Source organism: Pyxicephalus adspersus, chromosome 6 (assembly GCF_032062135.1).
Source record: "Pyxicephalus adspersus chromosome 6, UCB_Pads_2.0, whole genome shotgun sequence".
Taxonomy (NCBI): Eukaryota; Metazoa; Chordata; class Amphibia; order Anura; family Pyxicephalidae; genus Pyxicephalus; species Pyxicephalus adspersus.
In genome coordinates, this window is record NC_092863.1 from 12,862,685 (window position 1) to 12,884,373 (window position 21,689).

At 36.9% G+C, this 21,689-nt stretch overlaps 1 protein-coding gene across 2 annotated transcripts in view; it reads left to right on the forward strand.

Moving 5' to 3' along the window:
* Window positions 1-21,689, forward strand: part of MRC2 (mannose receptor C-type 2) — a 50,524-nt gene that overhangs the window by 26,742 nt on the left and 2,093 nt on the right. For both annotated transcript variants that reach the window (XM_072414603.1, XM_072414604.1), the window contains 19 exons: window positions 931-1,079; window positions 1,324-1,538; window positions 2,216-2,358; window positions 2,467-2,569; window positions 3,485-3,623; window positions 4,929-4,961; window positions 5,883-6,043; window positions 6,401-6,468; window positions 7,161-7,261; window positions 8,637-8,782; window positions 9,120-9,234; window positions 9,552-9,709; window positions 9,831-9,936; window positions 10,138-10,376; window positions 10,817-10,985; window positions 17,346-17,495; window positions 17,627-17,746; window positions 17,973-18,152; window positions 21,158-21,184. In XM_072414603.1, the coding sequence (XP_072270704.1) occupies window positions 931-1,079; window positions 1,324-1,538; window positions 2,216-2,358; window positions 2,467-2,569; window positions 3,485-3,623; window positions 4,929-4,961; window positions 5,883-6,043; window positions 6,401-6,468; window positions 7,161-7,261; window positions 8,637-8,782; window positions 9,120-9,234; window positions 9,552-9,709; window positions 9,831-9,936; window positions 10,138-10,376; window positions 10,817-10,985; window positions 17,346-17,495; window positions 17,627-17,746; window positions 17,973-18,152; window positions 21,158-21,184 (2,522 nt within the window). The remainder of the gene's footprint in view (window positions 1-930; window positions 1,080-1,323; window positions 1,539-2,215; window positions 2,359-2,466; window positions 2,570-3,484; window positions 3,624-4,928; window positions 4,962-5,882; window positions 6,044-6,400; window positions 6,469-7,160; window positions 7,262-8,636; window positions 8,783-9,119; window positions 9,235-9,551; window positions 9,710-9,830; window positions 9,937-10,137; window positions 10,377-10,816; window positions 10,986-17,345; window positions 17,496-17,626; window positions 17,747-17,972; window positions 18,153-21,157; window positions 21,185-21,689) is intronic.

A 21,689-nucleotide genomic window follows, 5' to 3' on the forward strand; every position in this document is an offset into this window, starting at 1 on the left:
TCTATATCTTTTAATTTTGCATAATGCAAATTATATTTATGACATGATCAAATGTCCTCAAATGGTGTATACAGCATACTAATGAAAAAATTAATATTAAATATGAGCTCTGTTACCCCTATTTATTGTTTATCACCATTGTTTCACTCACTCCACCAAACTTGGTCAATAGGATTTTCTCCCTTGAGGAGTCAATGTAATACATATCAGCAGTGTCAATCACCTTTGTTGTTGTTTGGTGCTGTATCCAGGGTCAGTCTCCGGCACACTTATTCTCTTTTTTTGTTAACCTATAATTGCCTCCTTACTGAATAAATTAATAAAGCATGTTTTTTAAAAACAAAAAGAAAAAAGACATAAGGCGTAACAGAAAGGTGTATTAAATAACAGAAAGGAGAGCTTTACATTTTTCCATGTGTGTAGTTATGCATGCGTATTTTTTTTTTTTGCATTCTGCATGAATTCAATGCATGTGAATTAACTAAAAAAAAACCTTTTAATCCCAGATGCAGTGCATAGATATGAACTACAACCAATAAAAACAAATAAAAAACAAAGTGTGAAAACAGACTAAAATCGTACCTTTCACCAAAATACAAGATTAATGTATGTGGTTACACCAAACCTTCTGCTGACAAAAAGCTGCAAAAATTCATATAATGCGCCTACATTATGCTGTAAATACCAGTGAACTTGCATAGGGGTGATGATATAATTAGTTGTTCTTGAGGGCTGAAGGTCTTAAACACCTATATAAAACAGTATCATCCTCCAATAAAAATTGAAATCCAAGGTTTTCATTTTTTTGAGATTCTTCTGTGAGGCTCAGTAACATTAGTGGAAGCATTAAGAAGCATTTTAATGCAAGGGTGTCCTAATGCTTATGGGTTCTTCATTTTACTGATTGTCTTTTTGCTGTGCCCAATTTAGGTTTGACCAGGCATTTGTTAATAGTCTTCTGTATGGATCAGATGGAAATTATTACTGGACAGCACTGCAGGATCTGAACCGCACTGGAGTATTCACTTGGTACAACGGTGGTGAAGTGACTTATACCCACTGGAATCGTGATGAGCCAGGTATTCACCAAAATCCTGAGCAATTACAGTCTTATTGAATTGTTTTATTTCATGAATATGAAATGTTGTTAAGAAAGTTGAGAATGTTTACCTGCTCTGAACTCAAAGAATTAACCAATCTGTTCATATTATATGTTTACCCCAAGAGCTTATTGCCTTCCTGTTATGTTCATGTTGCAGTGTGCAAGATTTTTCATGCCATTTATTACTATTTTTTCTGATTCCATCTTTTTTTTCTACACAGGCTATGATAGAGGGGGGTGTGTTGTGTTGGCCACAGGACGCTCTCTTGGTCTGTGGGAGGTAAAGGACTGCACTACTTTCAAAGCCAAGTACATCTGTATGCAGAGCCTGGTCCCAATGATCCCTCTGTTACCTGCAGCTCGGCCCACACCCAGCCTTAACGGAAGCTGTCCAGATGGCTGGAGCTCTGCCCCAACTCTAAGACATTGTTACAAGGTGGGCAAAAAAAGTTTGTAATAGTTTAAATTGACAGTGCTAGAAAAGTAGTTTAAAACACCACTATATATTTTTTTAACCATAGGGCAATAGGTTTCTATAAATAGACATATTAGATATAGCTTGTTTTATATAATTGTGCATATATACTAATGGATTTTGAAGTATAGTACAGAACACATTGAAACTGTCACGTCACATCACTCCCAGCCTCCAGAGGTGATTCCAATTTAAGGTCAATATAGAGAGAGAAACAAGTAGTCTACGGTGTCATTTTTGGAGATGGCAATAGACTAAGCCAGTATGAGGAAATCTAATGTGGACTTTAGTAGCTTTACGAGGCTTCATTAGGATGGCTCCATCCTTGTGATGAGAAAAACAGATGAAAGCATCGTAAAGGGGACATACTTGCAGATTACTTATCATGCATATATCTGAAGTCCATTTTAAGTAGAACATATAAAGTCCATAAAGATAACGTCTTTGGTAAATAGGACTCAAGAAGACAAGATTGTTACCACATAACTGTCACACCGTTTGACCTAGAAAATGCATGTTCGGATCCCAGGCAAGAAAAAGCCATAATGAGTCCCTATCATTACAATTTCGATATCGAAATTCTGATTTCTTGGTTTGAGTTGATTTGGTTGATTTTATTTACTGTATCCTCCCTACAGGTTTATTATTCAGAAAGGCTGCAAGAAAAAAAGTCTTGGATTGCAGCTCAGCAGTCCTGCCGAGAAATTGGGGCTCAGCTGCTCAGTGTCTCCAGTGTGGGGGAAGAACACTATGTATCTCATTTACTAAACAAAATATTTGGGTTGGTTTTTTTTCTCTCCTTGCATTTTACCATTGTAATTCTACAACCGATTGGACCTGATTGATGGTTTTATAATTTGTTACATGATGGTTTTATAATTTGTTACAGTGAATCGGACCCTGAAAGCCATGACCAGCACTGGTTTTGGATTGGTCTGAACCGCAGAGATCCCACTGGTGATCAAAGTTGGGTTTGGAGCGATGGACAAGGGGTTAGTTAATTATATACTATAATATATGAATCTATAGCAATAAACATAAGTGTGTCAATAAGCTTCCACAAGCACTGAGACGAGTTTTCTTTTATTAGAAAAGGAAGAGACAAAAGTGATTTTTGTATTCCAGGAATCATTTGAGTTAAAATGATCCATGTCTTTCCTTTTGCGGCCCTCCTCTCTCTTGTTCTTTATATGTAACCTATACATAGAGTCTGTTGTGAGCTCCTCATTTGCTTCCCTTGTAAATGTTGTCTAGCAATACTTGCATAGAAAGTTTAAAAACTCTGTAAGAATTTACTTCACTGCATTGCGCTTTTACTGAATGTCTGTCCAGATACAATATCATCTCATTTTCATGAATTAAAAAAAGCTATAATATAAAAGAGGTTAAAATGAAAAGCTTACGACAGCCTCTGATAGATACAATACTAACTCAAGAAATGGCAAGGGTCACTAAGGGTAAAGTTTTGAAAAAGCTGTAAGGAAATGTAGACATACTAAACTAATGTCCAGGCAAATCTAAAATACATAGCTGCATTCATATGTGTAATCATTATTACTTAATTAATTGTATTTTCAAATGCAACCAGCCTAAATACCTGGATATGAACTAGTATAGGCCCCATGTAATTCTGGAACAGCAGGGGTAATGTGTGAGAAAAAGAAGCAGTAAAAAGAGCCAATATGACCATAGGCTTGAAGCATGTGTTCAAATGATATAGGCTGAAAGAAAGTGGGAGGAAAACTAGGTACTAAGTACTAGGGAAGATCTCTGGCATTTTGATCTAACTAGGTTGTTCATACATACAATGCAACTATAAAAAAAAATCTCTCTTACATTTGGCTGCTAAATTCTCTGGTTATGCAACTCAGATCCGCAACCCAAATAATGCGGTTTATTTGTTTCAGTATTCCTATCACAACTTTGACCGCAGCTATCAGGACAACGATGACATAAGAAGGTGTGTGGTGTTGGACCTGTCATCTCTACAGTGGGTGGCTATTGAGTGTGACTCTCAGATGGACTGGATTTGCAAGTTGCCTAAAGGTACTTCTCTTTAATTTCCAACTGTTATGGCTTTTAAAATATTAAATCTTAACTATAACCAAATAGTATTGTGTATACTAAACCAAATAAATCATTCACAGTTAAAGTTAAATCCAGGCCACCATGTTTTTTATATACATTATTACATCTTTACCTTTGCAGTGTAGTTTTGTTTTCATCAGCATGAACATTTGGCTTTTTGTTGTGCGTCTCCTTACTGGTGCGTGGATACTGGTGCTATGGCTATGAAATGATAACGCTGCAACCATATGTGCATCATCAAAGCCACAGCTTTATAACAAGCCGTGTTTTGTGAATGGGCCAACAAACGAAGTGGCAAAGACAACGCCAGGGTTGATGTGATAAGCTGGAGCAGAGAGCAGAAATGTAGTGTAAACTAAAAGCCAAAATTAGGAGATAATAAACCGCAAAGAGAAACAAAAATAAAAGAGAAATGGCAGAAAAAGACCAGATAGTCTATCAAGTGCTTTCCTTAGGATTTCTAGGCTTTTCTTTGTTTTTATTGATTACATATTGAGCCCCGTCAGTCTCTTCTGATATGTTTTATTGCTCAGCCTGTAATGTTTGATGCCCATTTCTCTTTTGATATATGCTTCATCAATATTTGAGGTCTTCACAAACTGTGAACTGTTATTTTCCCAGTAGCATACCATGCTGCTTGCTCGTTTGAAAACATCCTATTAAAACCATGCTGCCTGGAGTTTAACTTTAAGAGTTTGGTAGACATATAATGGAATCACACTTCATGATCTTATTTTAGGTTTGGCTTTAAGTTGACCTCAGGCTTGGTGTAGTTAAAAAGCATGTCTAGAATTTTTTTTTTCACAAAAAGGAACTAAATACACCACTTGGGATCTTAATTTGCTTTTTGATATCTGGCATTAGTAGCATCTGCTGGGGACCCAAGATGGTTTGCTAAAGTAGAACATTATAGTGTATTTTTTGTGTGGTGGTTTTTTTTACTTTTCTCTGTTGTATGCCTTTTCTGTCTATATAATTTAAGACTTCAATTTTTACTTGTTTTTTTGTGTTTGTTCTATTTGGAATTCTATATGAAATAAAACAAAAAATGTAATTTAAACTAACTCAATAAAAGACCATCTTCACACAATAAAGTAGACTTTTTGTTAAATGTTTTTATTGCTGTCTGTCCGTCTTCTTTATTCTGTCCAAAAATTGAAGCTTTGGAAGGTGTTTTACCTTGAGAACACGTTCAGCATAGGTTCGAGTCCTTGATCTGATTTACTTTCCTAACAAATGCTTTTTTTTTTACTTTATCTTTAGGAACAGAGATCAAAGAACCAGAAATTCCAAAAGGTAAGGACCCATTTACAGGATTGAGTTGTTTTACTTCACACTTTTAAAATTGTTTGGTTGTTTTTGATTCTAAACTCTGAAGTATAAGTGCCTAATAAATTTCTACACCCTTATGTGGTTTTGCCTAGGCTAATATTTTATCATTGGCCTGCTGCAATTAGGCCAACATTTCCTAAGTCTCCTCTCCCTTTTCCAAGTAATCAGACTTGACGGTAACATTGTAACATGTTGCAATAAAAAACATTTCAGCAGGGGCTGATCCTTGGAAAACATATTTGAACCCAGACCCTTTGAAGGTCTGCAAAGACATTGGGATTTATGTGACTGTATCATCACAGAGCAGGCCAGAAAGTTAATTCTTGTAAAAGATGAAGCCTAAAGAAAGACTGTACTCATTTTCTGATAAGGAAAGAATATAAAGGCATTGAAGGTGGTAAAAAGAGATAATAAATACCTATAAGGGTTAAGCTAGTTATACAATAGCTTAACCCTTGATTTTAGATAGAATTGATTTTCTGTTATATTTTTAAATAATATATGAGCAGAATGTCATCTTAAAAAAATTGATCATGTAAGGTATTTTTGTTGATAGGGTAACCATTGTAATAAAGTCAAAACCAGTTAAAAATCGATAAATCGAAGATTGAATACTTGCAGTCAGTTGCAAGGCCCGAATAAATGTACTGTAATATCGAACAAAAATAACACTGAGGGAAAAAAAAACTGCATACTGTCTGCCTTGCATTCAACATCTGGTAGCATACATGAAATTGTATTAAAATGTATCAGATGTTAGGTCCACTTGATATTTTTGCATATACAGAACATTTAGAATTTTGTCAGAAAACAATTTACATGTAATTTGTTTGAATTATATTGCTTATTGAGCCACTTCTCTTATTCTAAAATCCTCTTTTGTAGGAAACACCGAGTGGGTCAGATTTGAGAATGCAGATTATAAATTTTTTGAGCATCGATCCACGTGGCAACAGGCTCAGAGAATATGCACTTGGTTTAGGTCGGAGCTAACATCTATTCACAGTCCAGCAGAGCTGGACTTTATAATGCAGAACCTACAGAAGGTACAAAATAACCCTGTTTATAATTGTTGGAACGCATATGTATAAGGAAACTCTACTCTTTAACAGAATGTTCAATTTTTGGGAACTGCATTAGTATACTATGTGGCCAGTTTCGATTTAAATAGTGCATAGCATAGCTTTTGTTTCATTTATGTAATGTTAATAATACCAGATAATACAATCATAATATTACAAATATATTATTATGGTGCCACAATGACCTATGGTAGACAACCCAACTGCTTGGAATATGCCATTTGGGGAGTATTTCAGAGCTTTTTTCGGTTGACTGGGAACTAGAGAAGTTTATGCCATATTTGCTTTTAGCAAATATAATATTTTTTTTTCTTCTGTAAGACTCTCCGGGTGCAGGAGCAACACTGGTGGATTGGACTACACACTTATGAAAATGATGGAAGGTTCAGGTTAGTAGTTGTTGAATTAAAATAACAGGTCATTGCAAATGAGACTTTATCATCAAAATAAATGATGCTAAGCTATTGTGCTATAGTGACTGAATAGGTTTGAAAAAACAAGTTGCTGCATGGGTTTCCTATGTATGATGATACTGTAGTTTCTAATTTTGTTTTACTTTAAATTACATTCCTTTTATAATACATTATATGGTGGATATAAAAATACAACACCAACCTGCTCAGAACTGAGTAAATACTGAATTATTGCTGCTTAATTTTTACCACTTTTTTATTGACTTTTCAAGCATATCGATTTCTGCCGTGCATTCATGTTTTTACAATTGCTTTATTCCTAGTAGATGGGGATTTCAATTGAAACTGATAATTAAATTGTACAACAGTAGATAAGTTATGGGAAACCTTTACTCTCCACAGTAGATAAGGGCCATTTTACATGGAAACTAGGTAACCAACACATTCAGTGTGCCCAGGGAAAAGGAGAGGCTGCCAGCAGACGGTATAATGGGGTGTAGATTTAATTAGACAATTAAACCAGATTCCTTTGGAGACAACACAATACAGAATTGGATTATACATTGTTAAGTTGATTTGCGAGTCTTTACTTGTCCTACATCAATAGTTGTCAAAAGAAAAAAATATTTTTTTTTATTAACCTTCATGGTAAATTGTCCTTTCTATAGATGGTCTGACAAGACTGTACTCAATTTTGTGAATTGGGCTCCCGGCCGAATCGGCCGCATTTCCAGAGAGAAGAAATGTGTGTATATGACAGCAGTTAGAGGTAAGTGATTAATAATGTGTTTGGATTTAGAAAACAAATGAGCTATCCTAAAATCAAGGGAATTTTATGATTTTTATTGCCCTAAACCACCATGGCCAGTCACCAACATAATCACCTCTAGCTTTATCAACCTAGTGTGGCAAAAGTCTTTCAAAGCTGGCCTTTACACAATGGGGCTGATTTGGTAAAGCTCTCCAAAGCTGGAGAACATAGACTCCTCACTCATTAGATGATGTAGCCCCTTGCGAGCCCACAAGTTTTTCCCCTCAGGGCTGGCTGCTGGCGGCATGTGCTGTACAGTTTAGAGCCAAAACAAAAAGCCGTCAGGATTTGGGTGTCTCTTTTGTCAAATACTACCTTCTGGTGTTTTTTTTTTTTTCGGTTTAGGCTTTAATGAACACAACAGGTAGCGTTACAACAAAGTTTAAGGATGGTCACACTTCCTGTTGTGTAACACTTGATGTGCCAGGTGCATTGTGAGCTGCAATTCCAATGTTGCCAGTACTGGCAGCACATAAACAAGGTGGCAGTGAGAAGTCCTAAAGCGCAACTATGCTTTACACTCAGTGTATTATCCCAGCAAAACGTTATGTCATTCTGGCCTGGTCAGTCAAGATGGCCAGAGATTCGTAAAGAAGACGGTGAAATGCCGTTGAAGGAGCAAAGAGATTTAAATTTAGTTTAAAAAATTGTGAACAGGCTGATAAGTTTATTATATTTTACATTTCCCATTACTTCTGCACTAAACAACCTTCCTGCTGTATAGACATTACCAAAATGTTCAGTTTTGCATAAATTATGGAGGGATTAGAAACCCCATCATTTTGTTTTCTGCCATTTATACCCTATTTGGGAACATTTGACTTCTGTATTTGTTCTACAGACAATTGTTTCTGGGACTGAAAGTGAGGTGGAATCTAAACTTTTAGAGTTGTCATGAGTAAAAAGGGGTGAGGGCACATGCTCTGCTGACAACGGTCCTAAAGACATATTAGAATGAGTACCTATTCAAGTGTTTTGGATATTTATTAGTGTGTAGACACAAGCAGGTTAACATTGGATTTTTAACTCATAGGATGTAGACAGAGGAGGTGAGTAAGTAAGCACCCACAGATAAGATGGTTCAAATTAGTATATTTGGACAATTAGGTTTTTTTCACATGGTTATTAACTTTTTTACCAAATATTTATAAATTGTACCTAAGGCCTGTATCTACAGTAAAAGTTTTGTGCTACAGCATTTTTATGTCTGAGGTATCAAATCTAGTTAGTTGGCCATTTAATAAATATTTTACTAGCGTTGTAAAGTTGTTGTCAACCTAACTATGACAAAGTTGTATATTGCCTACTAATAAACAATACTTTTTGTCTGCAGGAGAATGGGGCGATCAGAAATGCATTACTGCTCTGCCTTATATATGCAAACGGACCAACACCACAGTGCCACCACCCACCTTACCTCCGCTCTCTCCACCCAGTGTGGGTGGCTGCCCTGGGACCTGGCTACCTTTCATGAACAAGGTTAGAACACAAGGTGTATTTAAACATGTCATGTAAGGTAGTTTTGATATAGAAGAATTATTCTGTCTCTTCTGATAAATCTGACTTCTGAATTGTACATTTTTGCCTTCAGCCTCTTCCCTGTGTTTATTATCTGTACAACTAAAGACTAATACTTGCTAACCTCAGTTACAGTGCACGAATCATAAAGCTATGGAGTTTTATTTTACAGAAAATCAGCTATTACCAGTTCTGACCTACTTTAATGTGTGTCTAGGGGTTTTATAGCTGTCTAAGAACAACATGGCGCTAAACACTGCTATACTGTATGAACCTGTTGACTTTTATTTTCCTGTAGTGCTTTGGTGTGAAAGCAGACGGCAAGGGGGAAATGAAGACATGGCAACAAGCCAGAGATGCCTGCAAAGCTGTGAATGGAGAGATTGCCACAATTGACAACTACTTAGAACAAGGTAAGCACTAGCATTACTATTATCACACTGAGTTTTATTAAATGGCATTGTTACATCCATAGGAGATATCTATAAAATCTTTGTAGCCCTGGTGTTAAAGGTTTAATGGCCCCTTCCATTGTTGAATTTAGCTTTGAGATGCCAGTGCCAATGTTGACTAAAATTTTAAATGGAGATATCCTTTTATGTTAATAAAGGCATATATAGCAACAGCACTAAAGAGAACTCTAAAAACCCAACTATATCTTCTTGGCTTCCACCAAACTCCTAAATACAATTTTTTTTTTTTTTTTTTTAACATTGTTTCTTTTCTTTAGCTTTCATTACATCCATACTCCCGAATATCACCTCTGACCTTTGGATTGGCCTTCACAATGGAAGACAAAGATTCCAATGGGAAGGAGGACAACCACTTACATATATTAACTGGGCACCAGGAGCACCATCAAGAGAGATCTCTTCCAATGGCAAGATGGTGAGCCAATTTATGTTGATCATTGGTATATGGTGTATAGATAACAGAATCCTGATGCGATTATATACTGAGCAGGATGCAACATCCTCAAAATCAAAAATTAATTTATCAATATCTGCAGGTCAGTTGTGCTGCAATCTGGCATGGACTTCCACCACAATTCACTGGACGATGGGATGACAAGCTGTGTTCAGAAAAGCATGGATACATTTGCCAGATCAGCAAAGGTGCGCTGTGAGTGTGCGACTAAATTTCAAGCTTAGATTGTGTATGTGGCAACAGGAGGAACAAAAAGAAACCAGTCAGAAGTCATCACTCAAATCTGGTTGGCTGTTATGTGTTACTGCATTTTACTGCTTTTGGCACTTATTGTTGAACTAAATAACTGTGTGTTATTTTGTTCCTAAAATATATTCTTTTCTGTGCAGTGCCCGCTCTGAGCCCACCACCTGAGCCATTTCCATTTCCACCTAACACCAAGCTCCAATATAGGAACAGCTCCTACCTGATTCTGCAAAAACCAATGACTTGGATTGAAGCTCGTCTGCTGTGTGAGACTCGTAATGCCACCTTAACAAGCATCCCAGACCCCTACCAACAGGCATATCTGACTCTTGCAGTAACTGGGCAGAAGAGCCCTCTGTGGATTGGGCTGTTCAATGAAGAGGTGCCAATATTTTGTAAAATTTTGTAAAGTATTCAATGTGATATACAAGTTGCATTTATCTCTTCCTGTCACCAGGCCAGTAATTTTTTTGGTAGGGAAGCTACTGGGGGAAAGATCAGCAGGGTGTCCCACAATGGTTCTTAGTAAAATAGGCATGTCCAATAGCACCCTAGTTCAAAACACAAAGGTCTGCCATATTCATAGCCCCCCACCCCACTCAGCACAATATTAATTGCCTTTCTAATCCATACAGATGCTCACGTGGTAAGGGAGAGAGTACCAGAGTTGCATGTTAAATACTTGTAATACTATGGACTCTGTAAACCCCCTTAAATGCATTACAATATAAATTATACATTTATTTATAAGAAAAATAAAGAATACTAATAAAAGTACTGCTTATCTAAGCTATTATTATTGGAATTTTTTAATCTTTGTAGGGTGGCCGATCCTACTCTTGGCTAACAGATGATGGAACTTCATACACCAACTGGAGGGATGGTGAGCCACAACGGCTGAGTGGTTGTGTATACATGGATGCCCAGGGAACATGGAGCACAGCAAACTGTGATCAAAAACTACCTGGAGCAATCTGCAACTACAACAGTCGTAAGTTCTTTAATTTTCTATTTTGTTATTCTTGGTTAATAATTGTTTTCCCTCTTTCAATGGTAATCTCTCAGTGCCTTAAAACATGTTACATTGGTAGTACTTTGTAAGCATTAACCCCCACCCCCCGCCCCCGATTTTCTCACATTATAGATCCCATACTCTAATTTCCACTAAGCTGGGGATTGCAGCATGGACTATCAATAGTTCAAACAGTTGCACTTTCAGTATTTATAGGATTTCTTTAAAATAAAACCTTTAGGCAGAGCTAACAATAAAAGGTTAGGCCCACTAAAAACTGCTTTAACCCCCACTTCCTGGTCACAGGTGTAAGGTTTACCTGTAAAAAAATAAATTATATTTTGCATATCTTCGCTATATCTTGGCATGACGTTGCACTGTCCAGGAAACTTTCTGGAAGAATGATAGAGCAGGCAAAATCTTGTGAAAGACACTCCATTGCAAAACTAAATAACCTAACCGACCTATCCATCACATGGCCACATCCCTAATAGTTGACTCAAGATAAATATTTGAGTTAGCTCAAAGAATGGGACTTTTCAGGCCAGCAATAATCAATTGTACCTCTATATCAAACATAATATCTTTATTTGAAAACATTAAGAACATTCACATTAAAATCATTAAAAATGTGCAATAAGAAATATGACTCCATGCCTCTTTCCTGGTTCGCTCGCATAAACACCCTAAAAATGGATATTGTCCCCAGATTGTTATATATATTCCAAATGGTTCCTATATTTTTATCAACTGCATATTTGCGTAAAATACATAGGTTGTTTTTAAAATTCCTATGGAATAAGAAGCGCCCCAGATTGGCATTCGGCATATTGGTTAAACCCAAATGTAGAGGAGGAGTGGGGGCCCCTGATATTGTTTCCTATTATAGGGCATTGGTCTTAGTGCACCTGACTGACTGGTTTCACAGTCGGGAGTCGAAAGAATGGGTGCTGCTGGAAGAACTTTTGTCCCCAGTGAGTCTCCGGTCTCTGCCATGGGTGGACCGGTAGTTATTACGGCTGACTTTCCCCATACCTCGACTTACTATGGATTTATTACGTATTTGGGATATAGATCTTAGATCGGGCAAATTGTCTACGAGACCCGGGCCCATGACACCATTGTTCGATAACCCAGCATTTCCGCCGGCATTGAGGGCTACCAAATTCTTATCCTGGTCCACCTCCGAACACCGTCACCTAAAGGATATAGTTCATAATGGGTGGGTCCCCTCTTTATCCTCCCTAGACCTTTCATACAGAAGTAAGCTGCTATCCTGGCTTTCGTACAAGCAATTAACGTCTTTTGTAGCTTCTTTTACTGATCCATCCTTACTACACAGAAATTTGATGGAATTCGAGCAGTTAGTTAGCTCACCTGTTCGCCCTCCCCATGTTGTCTCAAGGCTTTATGAGCTACTCACACAAAGTACTGTGCCTAGAGCCCCTATATACACCAGATACTGGGAGAGGGACTTGGCTGGTCTCATAACTGGAGACGACTGGGAAACATCATTTACCCTCACACACAAGCTGGCGTTGACTTGTAAAGCCCAGGAGGTTAACTATAAAATCTTGTCTAGGTGGTATTGTTGTCCTGTGGATCTGCATAGAATCTCTTCCACAAACTTGGATCGCTGTTGGCGATGCCTATCGCATCAAGGGACAATGCTTCATATTTGGTGGGAATGCTCAAAGATATTTTGTTTCTGGGATGTGATTATTCAGATATTTAATGACTGCTCCGGTTCTACTGTACCCAACACCCCTAATGTGGCTCTTTTATCTATGATCCCGGGTTCACTTAAAAGTATTAAAAGGGGTGCCCTGAGCCACTTTCTTACCGCAGCTAGAGTTCTTATCCCGGGATTGTGGAGGCAGCCTGTTGCTCCTTCTATAGCTGACTGGGTATCCGGACTTGAAAAAATCCGCCATATGTAAATGCTAGTGGCGGAAGATGATGACAGAATGGAACAATTTAAAATAGTTTGGTCCACGTGGGATTGGTTTAAAGAATCTCCCTGACTCCAAATGTACATATCTTAATGTTCTCGTATATTTGTTAGGGCGCTATCTTTGTATTAAGGGTTTTCTCATACTTTTTCCAACCTTGTGTGGTGCACATTCTCTTTTCCCCTTTCCTTCCCTACCCCCCTCCTTGGGCTGCAGTGTTTTTTTTATTTTTTTACAGTTTTTTTGGTTAAAAGATGTTTACACATGTATATAGCTATACAGGCGGCTTAAGATTGTTAGAATATTATTTATGTTCCATGATTCTAGGAGTATCTTTGTTAATCTTTGTATATTTGTGTTGATTTGTTTTATTCTGATTCATGAAGGTTTTGACAGATTATTGCTAAGTTTATCAGGGTACATGCTGTATCTAAGATGTGTATTTTATGCTTATACGAAGCCAATGCCGTTACGGGTTAATACGTTTTAATGTTTGCTATGTATAGTTGTTTATTTCTCTTTGAAATCTCAATAAAGCTGATTGACACAAAAAATGTGCAATAAACATGATCAAATATTCCTGTCTGGGTTACCCAATCCTAGGGGCATACCCTGTTGTTAAAATATTAAATCTTTATTTGAGGACAGCAATATTTTTGACAGTGGTTCAATCAGCAGTGATCACTGCTGATTGAACCACTGTCTAAAATATTGCCGTCCTTGCCTGCTCCCTGCTACCTGTTAGGTGGAGCTTTATATTCCACAGGAACCAGGTACATCCACATTTGAAAAGAGATAACGTTTGAAATTGGATTTTGTATAATTATGAAATTGAGATGCTTATTGGTAAAAGATTTATCATTTTAATTTTAGATTTTTCTGTCTTCCATTTTCCATTTTCATTTGAAGAAGCATATTTAGTCTGTGAAACACGCCAAAAAACAATAGGGTATGCCCCTAGGATTGGGTAACCCAGACAGGAATATTTGATCATGTTTTTTGCACATTTTTAATGATTTTATTATGAATGTTCTTCTAAATGTTTTCTAAAAAAGATATTATGTTTGATATAGAGGTACAATTGATTATTGATGGCCTAAAAAGTCCCATTCTTTGACCTAACCCCTCAAATCTTTATCTTAAATCCATTGCAAAACTGTTGTTCTGCAAGATATCAGCTGTTCTTCATTTCCCAGGATCTAGTTAGAAGGAGTATGATGTCATCTTTGCCCAGGCACATCGAATAGAAGGCAGGGGTGGGAGTACAACATTTTAGGTCTACTAGTTTTATATTTTTGCAAGGACACTTTGACTAGTATAGGTTACTTTATATTTACCAAAAGATTTGCTTTGATGAAGTCCTTGTATTTGCTTTCTTATGTAGGCATTTATGTTTTAGTAATTTGTTGTATTTATTTTTCTAAGACATTTATCATAATCGGATATTTAAACATCTTTTCATGCAAAGGTGCATTTCACGCTACAATGTAGTAGAATGTGCTACTTTAACACCTCTGGAGTGCTGCTGTGGGAGTGTTACTTACATTATATCACATTGTATGGCTTTCTGCTCACCTTCACTTACAGCCAGGTAGCAATTGCTTTTGAAATATGGTGGGAACATTACCTTGCTGAAAATATGGACAATTAAATCTCAACTCAAGATAAAAGAATGCAAAAGCAAGGGTAAAACTTCCGTGGAAACCACATGCATGGCTATGAGCTGATGTTAAAGTTGCTTAAGTGCAGAAAAATTAAGAGTACCACAATAACTTTTTACTTGGATATAAATACAGGTGTTGCTTTGGTCCAAGGAACTTTTTTAAACCAGTGCAAAATAAATTCCTTTATTATTAAAAATGTAAATTTTAAAGGGTACATGCTAGATTCTAGTTTGAATCATATTAAATCTAAAAGTGCCATGTTTTTCACTGCTTTTTAGAGCTCCTGGCTTCTGCAAGTTTACACTGCTAGTTCTTGAGACACTGCAGTGTGAAGTATGGCAATTTGTTTTTTTTTTTTGCCATTTCCTGCAGTTTCTGGGATTTAAGTGGATATATTCCTCAAACGGACCACATTAGGTGTGCAAAGCATTACAAATCACTGAAAAGGGCCAATTTTTGTTTCCGTAAGAGCTACATTTGACACGATGACAACATGTGCTCAGCTGACAGACAGTGGTCACCCTACAACATGAGGTCCTCCCCACCTCCTGTGTCACTGTCTGTCATTTGCAACCCCTATTTAATGTACACCACTGCGTAATATGTTGGCGTTATATAAATCCTGTTTAATAATATTAATGAGAAGTCTGAGCAAGGACTTACTTGGCAGTAGCACTAGGTAATTTCACCATGAAAGCTACAGGCATAAAATAATGGACACCATTTTGGAAATTACATTTGATAAAGTTTAGTTGGAGCTGTACCAGTCATCTTATGCTGCACACTGGTAAAGTACAACCTTAAAGAACAAGTGATTCTCTATTTGAATCAACTGTATCTAAACAGTCTTTAGTTAACTCACATAATAAATCACATCAAAACCATGACCCCACTTCTGGAGTTGCTGGAGACACATCTGTGTTCCGCAGCAGAAGGAGCCAAAACAAAATAATGAATTCGGGGAAAAAAATTTGGACTATACACAAAGACTGTTTAGTGATTATTTACAAGCTCACTGGGAAATAGAAGTTTGTTTGAAGTTTAAACCCTCATCACAAATCTCTGCTGGTTTTTAGGGGAGGTGCTGCCATAGATACCTCTTTGGATCTGTGATTACCTATGGCAGCACCTCCCCGAACAAGCAATCCATCTCAGCAGTACTGAGCTAGAAAGCTGAGACTTCAAACAACTCTCAGTTCTCCTTTAGAAGTTAATGAGATCAGGGTTGTAAATCTCCAAACAGCCTTTACCTTTAAGTAAGAGCTTAACTCATTGAATAAAATGAATATCCACATTAATAACACAACTGATTGGCTGTTGGTGCTTACAGACTTTATTTAAAGTTTGCTCATCTACAGTCAAACAAGGTCTGTATGTGTGTAGATGTTCACTAACACCAGAACAGAAAATCAAAACATGGCTCATCAGGATTCAATATGCAGGCAAGAAAGATAAGAAGTATAGTAAAAAATAAAGACATTTTTTAAAATGAAATGATGTTAAAATGAGAGCTTAGGGAACTAGAAAAAATTATCAAAATGTTAGCTGCACTTCAGTCAAATTAAACTTAAACTAAACTCCCCCCCCCCCCCCACAAATTCACCATGAGGTAGAGGTTTTTGGCAAAGTCATCTGAAAAAAAAATCTCTGGCACAAAGGCTTTTTTTAATTTTGCCTATACTGTCATGCACTGCAGAGCCCATGTCTATATGTGACAATGCTGCATATTGTACCAGACAATGGGGACAATGTAAGTGCTTCTATGTATTGCTGAGGAGCCAGCAACAAGGATAGGGGTTCAGCAGTGACAAGTGCCGGGACCTGTCATCACTGTAGGGTGCCTAAGAAAAAAGGTATGTCCGTGCCATGATCCTCAAGTATACTATGTTCACCCAATATTGTACTTCTTGATTCCCTGTTTTATAAAAGGAGCCTGTACAAGCTCTTTTAGGCAATTTAAACACTTCCCATTCAAGTCTTTGGAGGTTGCAGAGGTGCCAAACATATATTATTAAAAAAAAAATGCATGAAAATGCTGGTGTATTCTTCTGCCTATCAATTGAAAAAATGCACAGACATATTCGGTCTAATGCTTACTGCTTTTTGCAAGTGTTTTTGAAGGCGTAAAAAAAACTCAGTTCTCAAATCCCTTAAACTTTGCATTTAGAAATGCAATTCCATTGGGGTTTAACAAACTATGCATGTCCTTTGAAACGGTTTTTTGCATGATCTTCCAAAAACTGTAACTGCATGCATATACAGTACTATGAACTATACCGATGAAAAAAATAATTAGTGGAGTTGACCTTGTTTTAATGTCATGCACTGCTGTCTTTAACAGAATGAATTTGAATGAGGCCTTAAAGGAATCACTCCTCACCAATACTTTATGCCACTTATATTTACACAACATATTAATTCCCCAACAATCATTGCAAGATATACTATACGAATTATGGCAAAAAGGAACGAGAGAGAGAGACTTCTTTCTGTGAATAATTCAGAACCTAGATGGACCTAGAGGTTTTTTCATGAACCAGGGTCCTTGGATTGGATTTGTCACAGGAAATAATTGCAGTGGTAAAGAAGTGGTTTCAGTCTCCTGAACTGATAAAGCTACTGCAATACATGGAGATTCTCCGTCCACGTAGCAAATAAAGATATACCGTAGATATACACTCAATATCTTAACATGTCTCCTGTTTCTATTATTTCTTAAACAGAATCTGTCAAAACACATCAATGGAGTTTGAACAGCAGCTGTCCGAACTCAATAGGGGATTCCACATGGATCCCATTCCGTGACTACTGCTACTCCTTCCATTTGGAGCTCAATATTAGTCAGAAGGATGCCGCAACAAAATGCCAGAAAGGTATTTACAAAAATATTAATATCTGAAGCCTAGATCAAAGATTTTGACTCATTTAACCTTAAAAGACGCTATCATTAAACTGCAGAAATATTAATGTGAACATAAAAATTCTCTTAATTTCTGTGTTTTAGTTGGTGGTGATGTTCTGACAATCATAGATGAGACAGAAAACCTTTTCGTCTGGGAGCATCTGCAGACATATGAAAGCCAGACAAAAGGAGCTTGGCTTGGCATGTCTTTTAGTATCAAAGGTGAGATGTTTGCCAAAAACATTTGGGGAGGGGAAGGGTTATCAATCTTCTTAGATTTACCTAAACTTTGTAATATACACAGACCTAAACAACTAATTTATTTTTTATCTAATTAAGACAAGCCCATGTACAACCTAGCTGTTGGTAGATCTAAAGGAGGTATCTCTGTATGTTGTCAGAATACATGTGACCATGATGTAAAATCCTCTATCTACTTGCATTGCAGAAGGCTCTCTTTTGTGGAATGATAACACGCTAGTGAATTACTCCAACTGGGGTCAGCAAGACTCTGGTCCCAGCTTGCTAAGTCCAAATTCCTGTTACTGGATTGAAGGCAACAACGGAGCTTGGAGTCTGGGCTCTTGTAACAATATCAGAAAGGGAGTAATATGCAAACTATCAAGAGGTAAGCTAAACTCACACATTTTTAGTGTTGCCACAGATGGAATTTCACCAATTAGGGTAAAATAGATAAGTAGAATATTGTTTATTACATATTTAAATACATGTCACAGCAACAGGGCTATTGCCACTTGTATTAACATGATCCTTTTTATTTCCCTGATATAATTAGCAATATTACCTATAGATAAGGTATAGATTTAGGGTTAGCATTTAGCTTAGGGTAAGAAATATATTTAGAGGTTAAAACTCAACTCCTGATAGATGAAAAAAAAAGAGCCATTAAATTAAAGGCCTGATTTAAATAATCAAATATTGTTTGCTTCTTTTATGAGTTACAGTGCAAATTGATTGTAGTAGATATAATATATATATATATATTACATATTAATCTTGTATTGTATTCTACATATTATCTTGTATGTAGAAATGATAAAGAACAAACATTAAAAGTGTGAGGGATTAGCCAAATGCAATCCTTGCAGAGGCAGTCTATACTCCAGCTCAAATTTTAGCCCAGGTCTACTTACTCTACTCCAGCTCTACTTTATTTGCTCCAAAACAAGAATACAAAATAAGTTAATAAAAACAAATAATTTCCATTAGAGGGAACCAGCAATATCACATTCCCCTAGAAAAACTTAAATTTCAGCATTCTGTCACACTCAATCAGAATTGTTGGACCAATTACTTAACACCTTATCCTAGGAGTCTCTTTCCCAGGTGAAACTGCAGAAAACACTTTGAAATATACTATAATATTAAAAAGAAAGCTTTACACTTAGTCTTCCCATCATTACTAGGTGCTGCACAATCTTCATCTAAACTTTCTCCCAGCAACATTTCAAGATGCCCTTTAATTTTAGAACCCATCATTTTCTTTGTTGCATTTTGCAGTTTACGTTTCTTTTTTCCCACAGCAATCATAACATTTTCAAAATAAACACATTGCATTGGGCAGTAGTCACAGAATTTTCAAGTGTAAGACTATCATTTTGCACATTATGGTCTCTATTTATAAAGCAGTAAATCTGGCATTTCCTGATGGGAATCTTTCTCGTCCATGTGTTTCACTGATATTAACTGATTTTCACTAGAGTGTTTGAGGGAATGTCAGGTTCCCTGTTTTATAAATAAAGCACTATGTTCTGGACTCCAAAGCTTTGGCACATATTTTCTGAACCCTTATCATCTTCTACCTTTTCATAGTATTTTCACTGCTATTACCGTCAGTTTGCACATAATTCACTACATTCTCAAAAGTAACTTATTAACACATTTACTACCTCCTGACCACTGCATGCAGCTTTTGAACCCTTTGACCTGGAAAATGAATATGCTTTCTCATTTATCAGGTCTGCAAGTATAACTTCTACGTGTACATTATTTTCTATGCAGAACTTGTTTGCTGAAGGGTTTACTTTATGTTATGATTACTGTTTCTTCTATCACTTTTAGGTCTGTCTGTAACTCACTTTTTAGGTTCATTTCACGGTTATCACCTGAGGTCTCTGACAATACTGGTGTGTTCCTTGGATTGTATCCAAGACATAAGTTCCTAAATTCTCCCCAGAATGTTCATTATTTAAAGGGGAAGGATTTGCACAATTTTTAAGCTTTCCTGCTTCATTTTAAAATTCTCCTGAACCTGATCATCATTATGCCCACCATTTACCATGGGTTTCACATTTTTGTCAAACGTACTTTAACCCAATGTTGCACTGCTATAATGAAACATGAGTTGTATAAGAAATCATTCTCAACCAGAAGGTTAAGATTACTATTCTAAAATTAACGGTCAACAGATTTATCACGCTCAATTTACCCCTTTTATGTCCCGCATTTATAGTAAATGTAATGGGCTTACCAGTCCCTCCTGAACAGTGAAGCATAGACAGGATGGAAGTTGATGAAGAAGTTCCCTCTCCTCCTGGAGCACACTAGTTGTAGCCTCTGCAACACAACTCCCTCTGCTGATCAATGTTCCACACATTCTGCTGCCATCCTCACTCCTCTGGCTTGCTAACACAGAACTCCATCATTACAAATAATTTGCACCTGGCTTATGCCTGGCAAGGTTTCTCTCATGCTGTCGGCACTCAAATTAAGATTTTGGCCCGGCTTGTGATGGTTGCCCCTAAAAACATTATCCTGGTTATACTGCTTTGGTAACACAAAACCCCAGGATGGCAGATGACTCGTTTGATTCTCAAAATCCATGGCAATTTAACTGAAAAGCCAATGCTGTAAGGTTTAATCATTCCACCATCTTGTCACTGCGCTGGTGATTCATACTCAAATCTTTTTGCATTACTGGCTGCAAACACACTGCAGTTTGGAGGGGCTTTGTCAGGCCTCTGCACATCTCTCCAACCAGTAGTTTTTTTGCAAGAAAATAAATGTCTCTTTGTTCAGAGGTAGATTTTGCCAAAACCAATCTTTCACTGTCCTTTAAGCGCCATTTCTTTTCTTTTTTCCCAGAAAACCATCTGAGACTCCTTACACACAGATTGTGGCACCTTAGCTACAATGCAGACAGGCTAGTTAAACTGATACACAGTTTGTTAACCCTTTCACAGCTCATTAACCTTGTCAGCGACATCACAGTGTATCAGAAAAATAACTTAAATTTCAGCCTTTTGGCTCTCTATGACATACTTGTTCAGTGCCAAAGCACTTTCGTTGTCCATCAGTGTGGATGCTTTTTGAGGACTGACAACAATTAAGTCAATTGTGACTGCACATCGGTTCCTCAAGGTTGTCTGATAGAAACCATTTGACTAATGCCTCTGCACCAGTGAGGTCTAGGCACTGGAGGAGGTAATATCCTATTTTCAGCAGGTGGTACTTTTTTGGATCGTCTACTTTTCCTGAAATAATGCAGTCTTCAAAATAAAGATGTATTAATAGGTCATTGTAATATCTGCTTCAATGTCTGTATTGTGCATAACCATGCCTGTTAAGCAAACCATAACTAACTATTTATTTTGTGTATGTCTTTTTTGTTAGCGGAGGAAGACAGCATTAATGCATCTGGTAAGTAATATTTTAAAGCGATTCAAAGCATTTTAGATTTTAGACTATTTGACAATAGTCAACTGGACAAATAGAGAGCTAAACTCTGAAAAGCTAAGATTTGTCGATAGATATACTTTATTTACTTTTAAATTATAGGTGGATTATAAAAAAAATAATACAAAGAATAGAAGAACAAAAGACATATTTCCCATGGTGACCAAACAGGTTTTATTTTTATTTTTTTCTATGTAAGTTTAAACAAGGAAATTGATTTGTCACATTGTCAATACCAAACAAAGTGACATATTTGTTTTATAGGAGGCACAATAAGCAGTCTTTCCTCACTTTCCTTGCCCTTCCTTACTGAACCACTGCCAGAGCCACAAGAAATACCCAGTACCTGTATTTATGGAGTAATACATGACACTCCTTTCTTCCCCATAATGCAGATCAGGGATCAGTCATTTGTCAGTGTTGTCACTTGTTAGCAAAGTAGGGATTGACTTTTAGAAAGTTAAAACAT